Genomic DNA, 11,042 nt, shown 5'->3' on the forward strand with positions numbered 1-11,042 from the left:
CTCCCTTCTTTGCGTTTTTCTCCGAGTTCGTTAACCGGCTAGTAAAATTACACGCAGACTAAAAGGGAAAAGAAGACGCAGATACATTGCGCTTCGGTATTGCTCCAATCCTGGCTGTACGGTTGTAGCTTCTGCCAAGCATCCACAAGGAACACCACATATCCGATAGGCACACATGCGGCTTCAATTTGTTCCGCATTTGAAACCCTCTCTTTCTGAATAATTTCGAACACATCTGCATCAATCATAGATGAGCAAAGGACTAGTAGTACCTAGTACCTACTACCACGATGACCTCTGCTCTATCGCTAGTTCTTCCGTGAGCTACTTAAGCAGAGCCATGGGACGCTACCTGCTGCGAGGTGCAGTCCCACGGTAACACACATCTGAATATCTGATCTGCAGAAGGAGGAGTAACCGGTGGTGATGTTGGGTTGGCGACCATTGCCGGCAACAGCAGTGACTGCTGTCCTGCTTCTGTGGGTATTCAGCTGTAAGTTGACAGATAGTATGGGTTTTTATTCTGTATCTTTAATTTCATTTTTGTTCTAGCAGAATTAGGGGAAAGTTTGTCATCCTCAAGTCTTGGCATAACCCCTGCAGCTAGCAAAGATATTGCTGCATAGAGGTTTTGATGACTTTTCAGTTCTCTCACTTGCTATTGTTGTTGTATTATGTAAAGGTAACCATGGGGAAGCAAGGATTGATTTTGCTAACATGACTGCACTCCAAAAGCATGCCGAATTTTTTGACCGGGATAAAGATGGCATCATTACACCTTCAGAGATGTTTGAAGGTTCGTTAAACTACTAGCTTTTATTGTTAATAGTTATACAACAAATTCTGAAAATCATGTGCCAGTCAAATTTGATAGATGAAAAGTGCTCAAGTTATTGCTTAAATCAGAAGAACAAGATATTGATTCAGACCTTTGTTCTTTTCTATAGCGGCCTGTTTGGACATATGGTGAATTGGAATCCTTTTCTTGAGTCGGCCTGTTTGGCTGCACCTAGAATTAGAAAGTGACATTCCATGACTTTCCAAGACTGAAATGGGTGGCTTGCGTAGAATTTTTCTATCGGTTCCTTCAGCTTCTATGTTGATTTGCCTTTTTATTTTTGAATTTTTCTTGTTATAGCTAAAGGATAAGTATCTTACTTGCATCAGTTGCCACCGAATTAGTATTTTTTTTCCCGAAACACCATAAAGATGTAGATGCTCATATACATGTGTCTAACTATTGATAGGCTTGTTGTCTACCACTTAAAGAATAGCGCCGATTAAATATTAGGAAAATTTTAAGAAAATGCGAGTACATATATCGAGTTGAGGACTCAAATCCGTGCGGATAGGTTTCACAACAAGAAACCGTACCCGCTAAACCACGCTCTTTTCATAGAACTAGAACATTAGGCGCGCGATGGGCGCCCTACTATTTATACAATCCAATATAAGTAAAAATCAAAGATAATAAATATGCAATTAAATAAGTATAAATTGAAGGTAATGAAATGTTACAAATGACATACATGGTATAGGATAAATTCAACACAAAATTAAAGCATATAGGAATAGATACATCGTTAATATGCTAACATTGAGCACTGTGCGATTGTGGGTACACTATCATCATAGGTGTCTCATATCCAGCTTGCTGGCTGGTGCTCGTTGCTGTGCTTGAGCTTGAGGTCGTGCTGGAGCTCGAGCTCGACCCGGAATATGTTGCTAGTACCTGATAACCTTAAATGTGTAATCGGCAACATTTTCATCCATCAAAATTTGAAGTGAGTGTTAAATTCCATATTATAATACATACATGGAATTAGCAATAATAACTGTATGATATCAAATATTATAATACATACATGAAATTAGCAATAATAACTGTATGATATCAAAAGTAATATCACCCAAACAAAAAGGTTTTATTCATACCTTGTCCTGACCACTCACATCCCAAACACTGAAGCTAATGTTCTTAACCTTTGGAGGTGGATCTGCCCGTGAAGCTTCCCAGTCACCAGGTCAGATTCTTTAACACTCAAACTTAGGATCACAAACTCATCATTATCTGTGACATGTAACAGCATATGAGGATACATTTTCTAGTAAAAAACTAACATTCAGTCTTAAGACAAAAATAAATTGATTAACAGTTTGCTGCTATTGTCTAAAATGTGATAAAACAGGATGAGTAAGGCACAAATATACACTACGAAAACACATAATTACTCATATTTGGATGAGAACCTGATATTGACAAAATATTTTGCAATGATCAGAACTCAGAAGCAACTCTAGAGCACATGTGACACATGTACTCACAACTTGGATGAGACATAACATTCAACCTTAGAGTAAGCCCCTTGCCTAGGTAGCCAACTACTATATAAACAGCAGGACATGTAGAAAGGCCGGGAGCACCCAAATCAGAAACCTTTTTGCAAGGCTAACTTAACTAATGCACATGCAGAACAAATACTTGAGGCGCAATAATTCAAGAGTTAGTGAAAAGGCAATCTGAAACGACCGCTGCAAACAGTCAAACACAACCCACCCAATCCAAACTTGCAGCTTCAGAGCACAAGGAAGAAATGGACATACATCAGTTAACATTATTACCTCTATAGTGTGCCCATCAACACGATAGCCTCCATGATAAGTGTTTTATTCAATCTGCAAAGCACAGAAACCTTAATTTAGCTCATGAAGATATGGGATCATTTTTTTAGAGTTTTAGGAGATGAAACACCACGTCTTAATGCAAAGCAAAAGACTGTCATCGTTTACAGCAAATGAATGGACAAGCCATTCTACAGCTTGTAGACAGGGCCAAACAAAACAAGAAAGCTCTACTCAAACAGAATGACACCCTCGAGACAAGATCAATTTCTCCTTTATTAGTGATTCTTTAAAGAATTATTGACGATTTGAATTCTTTCCCACATGTTCCTTCTATTTTAAGCAAAGCACCATCAGCGGTCAAGAAAATAATTCAGGTTTAGATCGAGGAGCCCTGCTTGCTAGTATGGCTTTGAGCCTACAAAAATAGCAATTCTGTTTTTCTTTACAATGGTGCATCATAATACTTGGATCACAACAGCAGAGCATCATAATACTTGGATCACACATTTGCTTCAAATTCATCAAATCAAAACAAAATAAAAAATGATATGTTTGGTGACCACGCATCCTTACAGTGATAAGTTGCTCATCATGCCAAAAAATGATGAGGATCAATGCAAGATGATTATCAAGTAGTCATGACATATCTCATTTGTTCTTCATAATGTTTAGTGAGTCATGACCTGCATAATTAGAAAATGCACCCTGCTAATAATAAACCATAATCCTAAACCAGATATTTCTGAATATAATGGCCTGGCTATACTATTCTTCTCAGATGAAAGGTATCTACACCTTATTAGCCTCGCATAATTTTTTGCTACACTGTCGTCGATTGTTTTTTCTGTTTAGAATGCATTAGCCATTATATGGATCTTAATTATGTCAGATAGACTATATGGGTCATGGTAAGGTCTTGTCAGCGGCTAAAATTCCAACTTTGCATGACGGAGGCCCCGGCCGATGATGTTTCAAAGAAAAATCACAAAGTTCATATTCCTAATGTAAAGATCCACACAAGAAAAATTATCATCTGTGTTCGAGAAAAAGAAAAATTATCATCTAGAACTATCTTACTCTGTTTCATATATTTTGTCAGCCTCTATATGTTGATAGCAGAACCAAAAAGAAAGACCCTGATCCTTGGAATCCATGGGTCTGTGGCGCAGCAGTTGATTAATGAACCATTTCAACCAAATTTAGCGAGCAAACAGACAATATGTTATAAGCAAGCTCACCTCTTCTAGCATGAGTGGACACAAACCAGCCATCTTCCTAGACACTGAATCAACTGTTAGCCGTTCCTTTACCGTTCCTCGTTTGATCATCTGATTCCTTCTAGACTAAATAAGCTCCGTATGAATATCCTAGAAATAATCAAATTAACCAGTCAAAGGAAGTCCGACATATAGACCCTGTTCGCTGTGCTGTTGCTGGTGGCTGGTACTGATTTGTTGTGAGAGAAAAGTACTGCTGGCTGCTGGCTGGTGCTGGTTTGGTGTGAGAAAAACACTATTTGCTGGATGCAGCAAACAGAGTGATAGATGCTGGAAGCAAGGCTATCCAGATTCCATACTGAACACAAGAATTCTAAGCAGTAGCCTCCAAAAGGTTGCAGTATATTACTTCAAAAGAAAAGGTTGTAGTATGATAGGAAATCCAATGTTTATCTATGATAGGAATTCTTATTCAGATTGTATTACCATCCTACTTTATTAGTATTTTTTCCCCCTTTGATCAGAGGCAAGCCAGCTCTCGCAAATCAGGACAGGCATATGGAAGTAGCTGGCACTGCCAAATGATGCTGCGTTTGACTTGTATGTTACCTCAGTTGATGACAAACCGAAGTACCTACATATGCATCCATGTCAAGATGAGAATTTTGCTAATCTGCTAAAAGAACATACTGATGAGAATTTTGCTAATCTGCTAAAAGAACATACTGCTGCATCAGTAAGTCAGGAGTGAATGCCTTACTTATCCCTCGTAGCAGCAGCCTTCTCCCTGACTTGGAACTGCATCCGTAAGTTTCTCCCACCCACAATGGCTAGAACTGTTTCAGACTTCTTTCGCACGCTGAGCCCAACATCTTTTCCATTACACTCGAAACTCGAAAATTTCTTTCCCAGAAAAAAAGCAGATATCAGACGAGGTCGGTTTAGATAATAATCAACGAAATTTCAAAGAAAGCAAGCTAATGGCACATACCGCAATCTGTGAGCTATTGCCAGTAATTTCATCGAGGTTGAGCAAGTGCGATGCGCGTGGTCGAGGCGAGGCGCCTCATGGGGGCACGGCGCGCGGACAGGGGGGCTAGCCTAGCGACATCGGCGTAGATCCTCCGGCACGGCGGCAGTGCGGGCACCCCAGTCGCGGCGGCACAGCGCCACCCAGAGCGCGTGGGAGGAAGCCAAGGCCCGGAACACGTGGCAGGTGGCGGCGAAGGTGAGCACGGCCTCGAGCGGGAGCAGGCGGAGGACGGATAGCCGCCTAGAGTACGTTAGAGGAAGCGCCGGCCCGGAACGCGCGGCAGGTGGCAGTGGAGAGCACGGCCTCGGTCGGGAGGAGGCGGAGGACGGACAACAGCTGTTCGTAGCCCAGCTGCACGATGGGCGGCGGCGACAACGAAGATGATGATGGTGCCCCGCCTCTTCCTCCTCCATGCAGTCAGGGCGAGGCACTGGGGCCTTGGGGGCATCGGGGGGGGGGGGGGGGGGGGGGGGGGGGGGGTGGCAGGAGAGGGAGGGGGGGCGTGCGCCTAGTCCAGCCCGTGCCCCCTCCCTCCGCGGTAGCACCGGATCTGCATCCCGACTTCCCGAGTGAGCGGGCGGCGGTGGCGGAGAGCAGGAGGAGCGCCCGCAGGGAGGGAGGAGGGGAGGGGAGGTGGTGGCGCTCGGGAGAGAGCAGAGAGTGAGAGAGAGGGCGGCGCGCACCTCGTCGCTGCCGGAGCCTAGGAGCAATAGACCGCGACCCACCGGATCCATGCCGGCCATGCCGCACGGTGGGGTGAGGGGCGGGGAGGGAAGCCGGGGAGGAGAGGGTAGGCGGTGGGGAGCAGGAGAGGGAGGGAGAGGGCGGCGCGGAGCCGGGAGATGGGGTTAGAGTTGCGGACCGCGGGAGGGGGTTGATGCAAAAACGTTTGCGGGGGTGTTTCTATAAAAATGTTAGGATTCTCGAATTTCTTCTTCTTTGTGTCAAAATAAATTTTAGTTCGAGGTTTTATATGAAAAAGATGTAAACGTGAGTAGGGATGAGCTGGGTCTAGTTGAGATACCCGTAAAGTAAAAGTGTTTTTTTAAACCTTCCAGAACAACGGCTGATCGCCACGCGTCCAGTTTTGCCCGTGGAGTGCGGGGAGAGGAGCGCAGAGCAGTAACTTTTAACCATTCTGATGGGCATATGTTAACTAACTATATTTTCCATTATTCTCTCCTGATTCTTTCTTCTTGGAAATTCCTATGGTATTATGCATAGCCACATCAGGTCCTTGTCATCGAAATCTTTCTGTTACAATCGTTGATGAGGTAGAATGCTTATTAACACAAATGCTCCAGAGAAAACATAAAATCAGAAAATCCAAATATTTTTAGCAGATTAATTACTGTGTTAAATTTCCTGACATACTTTGAGACCTGACACTTGGGGCCGTAGGATATGTTGCAATTGGATGTGATGCGGAATATGCCAGGGCTACAGCTGCATCCGTCAGTGCCGGTGTTGGTGCTATTACAAGCCCTGTAAATCCCCCCTACTCCCTTAGTCTCTTGCACAAATGAGTTTGATACGTTAATTCATTACACGTAAGGAACTGAATTTTTTTTTCTCAATCATTTTCAACTCAATGCAGGTTGATGCACCACTGCCTCACTTATCAATTTCTATATATGATTCCCCCGCCGCTCCGCGCAACCTCAGGTGGTCCACGACAGTAAAAATTTTTTTGACCGTTTGATCTGTATCCTGCGGTGCCCATCTTTCACCCAGCTGCTGTAAAAAAAATCTTGGTTCGCGAAGCATCCAGCGGCCTCGACGCTCCACTGACCTCTCCGATGGCGCTCGACCTCCTGTGGATGGCGAAGCGAAGGCGGCGGTCACTGTAGCGCTGCCGCCGCTGGCGGACGGCGGCTTCACAGCCGTTATGGACGGGCGGCCGCGACGCTCATCGGCTCCGACCATAATCGGCGCCTGCGCAAGGCATTATCCCACATCCGGAGCCTTGGCGGCCTGCCCATCCACAGCACCAAAGGCCGGACGCGAACGCCGCTGAGGAGGAGGTCCGGTAAGGTGGCCCGGCGCTCCTTCCTCATTCCCTCCCAGCTTCGTCCCCCTCTCCTCCTACGTTCTCAAAGGCTGCGAGCCCCGCAGGCCGGCCGCCCAGGATCGCCCCGTCCCATGGTCCCGCACATGGCTTGGGGTCGGCGCTCACGGATCCACCTGCGGAGCATGAGCTTGGCGCGGCTCCGGCAGCCCCGCTGCCCAGTGATGGCCACTACCCATGCCTCTCTGCCTGGCCTCGCTCCAGCCCCGGCCAGCGCGACCACCTCCGCGCGCGACCTACCCTCCTCGCCCACCACCTGCTCGACGAGTTGCCTGCCCTCCCCCAAACCACTTGCGTGTGCACTCGCAGAACAAGACAAGGCGGGCATGAACCGCAAGGTGCTGCTTCTCTCGATCAGCTTTGATGGAGGTTGCCAGAGTTTGTGCCTACCAAGGTGTTGGATGTTAGTGCCAAGCCAAGCTCATCACTTTGGTAAGCATGTCATGATTTACATTTGTTAGTACTGAGTACCAATTTACATAAGTTTAATATGCTATAAGAATGCAGGGCCTATTTGAATTGCTATTCTAAGCTATTGTCAAAGATGTTGGGCAGCTACGGCCTCAACATCGTAACATACACTATATGGCAAGCGGCCTTTCACCTTTGGTACGTATCGATGCTGCCACATATGATGTTTAATAAACTGCTCTGTTCTGTCAAATGGCAGAGACTCCATTGAATAGAATGGGACATCTACATGAACCGTTAGCTATGAATTTGCCCTGTTGATAAACTCTGATGTTCCATTACTACCAACAGCCTTGCTTCTCTACGTGCAGAGTGAGATGCTGCAGGAGTCCAAATATTTTGAAGTTCAAGTGGCAAGTGCAGAGTTCGCAGGTATTAGTAGTTGCTGAATTTTCATTGAAACTGAACCGGGAGCTTGTGTGTCCGACATAAACTGTTGCTGGTTTTCCATTGAGCTTGATTGCATAATTTTACCATTATTTCTGCTGAAGACACTTAATATTGGTTTCTCTCTGAATTGTTTTATAATGTTCCATTTCCGCATTACCGTAATAAAGGTTTATGCAATCCTGTTTAAAGCTGCTGTTCATTTCCATGATAGGCCCTCAAAGTTTTTTTCCAATGCCTCAACCCTTCAAGTAGAAGCTGTAGGAATAGGGATTATGGGTTCATACAATCACTTGACTCCCATTTATTTTTCTTTTTTTTTCGTTTGTCAGGTATCAGAATATGATGGGTTGCTATATCTCTATCATTTGGCTGCCTTAATTTATACTACATCTGGTACATTTTTTATTGCTTATTAACACTAGGCCTTTTCTCATGAGATAAGGCCAGTGATATGAGTTTACCTAGAAAAAATTATCCACACATCGCCAAGTGACATTGCTAGTTCAGGCATATCATATTTACTACCTGTCTTGCATCAGTTACCGCACTGTTTCTTGAATCAGCTTACATCCATTTAAAATGTCAGTGTGGAAACTCTGTAAGGCTTCCAGCCATTTCGTGGAAGTATTTTCTAATTTTTTCCCCTTCCACTGCTGCTTCTAGGTGGAGAAGAAGAAGTCTCATTCACTTCTAAAGTGATTCGATCAGAGAGTCTGCAAGAACCAGCGCTATAGCTCTAGGTAAGCAAGATAAACCACCTATTCGGCTATTTCAAAGTTGTAAATACAATTAAGAACTATATCAGTTCTTGCTTATGTTCTTTACAATTACTTCTATTCTTAAAATTAAATTTAATGTATGCATTTGCCATACAAGGATAGCCACTAACAATCGTTAGTATCAAACTAGAGTATCTATATACTTACTAAATGCACACAGATAACCAGCACTTACAAAGATTAGAAAAAAAATAACAACAATGCCTCCTACTGACTATGCAGAAACAAAATTCATATTAGTCTCAACCATACTAACTGGAGTATATCTGCAAAACCTTTGGCTTGGTAGGTTCTACTTACTTCATGCATGATCTATGCTAGGACCATTAACTGTTACCATACATTTTTTTTGGCCTTGTCCTTTGATTTTTTCCCTTTTATATCAGTTGACATCAACATAGCTTGTGATATGGACGTAGTATGGTCCAGACTTAGTGTTCTTTAGATCTATAACATATTTATAGCGAGAGCTTATATGACTTTACATTTGCATACTATTGAGAGATCCTATGATTTTAAGTTATTAAGAGCTCCTATATCATTAATCTCAAAGAAGCTAACTGCATCTACAGCTAATGAGATTCAAGGATCCATTCATGGTGGATAACCTCAGCTTTGGTTGCCTAGGTCTTGAAAGCTTAGGTTTTATCATGTTGCACAGTCGGTCTATTCAATATATAGGGCTTGTTTGGATCTCAGAGCTATTTTTTAGCCATAGAGAATCTTACTATTTAAGATTATTAAATAAAGTCTATTCACTCTAAATGCTTAATAGTTGTTAATTTCAGAATTATGATTTTGACAATGCTGTCCTTACATCGAGCTAAAAAAATATTTATAGAGCTATATGTCCTCTTAAATACTATATTGCATATTATTGGTACAACAAATTGATGATTTTCTTGGTACACGTGTGTTTTTATTTGTCCAGTAACTATCTTAGATCGCTGCCTGCTTGTATACAATATGATTCCGTCCGGTGGGAGCTCCATAGATTTTTCTTGCTATCTTGTCTACACATTACTGCCTGCCATATATCTCTCTGATAACCGAGATTGGATCTGACGGCGATATATTCCGTCCGGTGGGAGCTCCATAGTGAGTTGGTGTGTCATAGGTGTGAGGTCTCACCTTAGTGGGTATTAGGGCCACCCCAATTAGAAGAAATTAAAGCTAGGCAAAGATCAAGAGATAGAAATATTTTAGAGGGGGATAGGAACACTGCTTATTTTCAAGCTGTGGCTAACCAACGAAGTAAGAAGGGGTTAGGCTGTGGAGAAAAAAGTGGTTACAAAATCTGTTAAAGAAAGGAGCTCTAAGCTGAGAAGGGAACTTAAACGCATTAGTTTACAATGAAAGTCCTCTTCTGGAACATCCGGGGGTTGGGGAAAAAGTCTAGGGTAGGTCAGCTTAAAGACCTCATGGCTAGAGAAAGGATAGACATAGTGGGGCTTCAGGAAACCATAAAACATGATTTTTCTATTTTAGATCTTCTCACCTTTTCTCCTGGTGGGGGGTTTGTATGGAATTGGCTTCCAACAAATGAGCACTCGAGGGGATTCTGGTGGGGGGGTGAAAGATGACATTCTAAAAGTGGAGAACTGGGACAAGGGTGAGTTTTATGTAGGTGCTACCCTCAGAAATAGGGTGAATAATTTCAGGTGGAACCTGTATGTGATTTATGGACCTGCTCAACATGCTTCTTCTCCTTGCTTTCTTTCTGAGTTGTCTCTCCTGGGTGAAAATAGTGTGCTACCTTACATTATTGGGGGAGACTTTAACTTGGTTAGATCTCAAGAAGACCAAAGCTCTGGGGTGGCGAATAAAAAGCTGATGGATGCTTTCAATAACTATATTGAGCAGTGTGATTTGAGAGAGATAAGGAGAGGGGGTGCTAAATATACTTGGACTGGATCCCAGCAGAATCCAACTAGAAGTAATATTGACAGAATTCTTATGACTACTTCTTGGAAACAGCATTTTCCCCTTTGCAACTTGACTACTCTGACTATAGTTGGCTCTAATCACTGTCCCCTACTTCTTGACACTGGTGAAGTCCCTGCCTATAAGAAGAAACAGTTCTATTTCGAAAAGCAATGGCTGAAACAAGATGGCTTCTCTCAGAGACTGAAAGATAAATGGAAGGAGGGGCAAAACAGATGCCCTGAAGGGGCATACTCTCTGGATAAGTGGCATGGCCTATTAAGATTGCTTAGACAAAACTTGAGGGGTTGGGGAGATAACATTAGGGGGGATTCAGAAGGAAGAAAAAACTCCTACAGGCCAAAATTGAACTGCTGGACGCCAAGTCACAAGATGGCTGGTCTAGTGAGGTGATGGAGGAAAGGAGATCCATTGAAAGTGATTTGGAAAAAATATTTGAGGATGAGGAACTTTATTGGCAATAGAGAGGGGGTGAGAAATGGGTGCTTGAAGGAGATTCAAATACAAATTTCTTC

The 11,042-nt window shown here is 43.3% G+C and overlaps 1 protein-coding gene and 1 long non-coding RNA gene across 9 annotated transcripts; one reads left to right on the forward strand and one right to left on the reverse strand.

Moving 5' to 3' along the window:
* The first annotated feature begins 107 nt into the window (after positions 1–107).
* On the forward strand, positions 108–7,911 carry LOC120704697 (probable peroxygenase 7). 3 transcript variants are annotated; one of them, XM_039989182.1, is made up of 6 exons: positions 108–493; positions 647–796; positions 1,992–2,024; positions 6,277–6,362; positions 6,473–7,375; positions 7,726–7,911. In XM_039989182.1, the coding sequence occupies exons 1-5, from the start codon at positions 427–429 to the stop codon at positions 6,575–6,577; spliced, it is 441 nt and encodes a 146-aa protein (XP_039845116.1). In that variant the 5' UTR covers positions 108–426; the 3' UTR covers positions 6,578–7,375; positions 7,726–7,911. The 3 variants fall into 3 exon arrangements, 1 of the variants encoding a protein (XP_039845116.1); XR_005687644.1 differs by lacking the exons at positions 6,277–6,362; positions 6,473–7,375; positions 7,726–7,911 and having other exon boundaries at positions 245–493; positions 683–796; positions 1,992–4,479; XR_005687645.1 differs by lacking the exons at positions 1,992–2,024; positions 6,277–6,362; positions 6,473–7,375; positions 7,726–7,911 and adding an exon at positions 948–1,244 and having other exon boundaries at positions 245–493; positions 683–796.
* On the reverse strand, positions 1,452–6,277 carry LOC120704698. 6 transcript variants are annotated; one of them, XR_005687649.1, is made up of 7 exons: positions 4,834–5,349; positions 4,603–4,745; positions 4,452–4,476; positions 3,864–3,992; positions 3,703–3,783; positions 2,623–2,676; positions 1,452–2,071 (listed from the first exon to the last, which is right to left on the reverse strand). It is a non-coding gene; the product is annotated as an uncharacterized LOC120704698 (long non-coding RNA). The 6 variants fall into 6 exon arrangements; XR_005687651.1 differs by having other exon boundaries at positions 4,329–4,745; positions 4,834–6,277; XR_005687650.1 differs by having other exon boundaries at positions 3,864–4,515; positions 4,834–5,354.
* Positions 7,912–11,042: the final 3,131 nt, after the last annotated feature.

The sequence above is a fragment of the Panicum virgatum genome, chromosome 4K, assembly GCF_016808335.1.
Source record: "Panicum virgatum strain AP13 chromosome 4K, P.virgatum_v5, whole genome shotgun sequence".
Classification (NCBI taxonomy): domain Eukaryota; kingdom Viridiplantae; phylum Streptophyta; class Magnoliopsida; order Poales; family Poaceae; genus Panicum; species Panicum virgatum.

Bases quoted from the DNA above. Each gene is read 5' to 3' on its own strand.
- LOC120704697 (XM_039989182.1), top strand. From the start codon at position 427: ATGTTGGGTTGGCGACCATTGCCGGCAACAGCAGTGACTGCTGTCCTG. The intron at 494-646 runs GTAAGTTGACAG...ATGACTTTTCAG, and splicing joins GCTTCTGTGGGTATTCAGCT to TTCTCTCACTTGCTATTGTT. The intron at 6,363-6,472 runs GTAAATCCCCCC...AACTCAATGCAG, and splicing joins TTGGTGCTATTACAAGCCCT to GTTGATGCACCACTGCCTCA.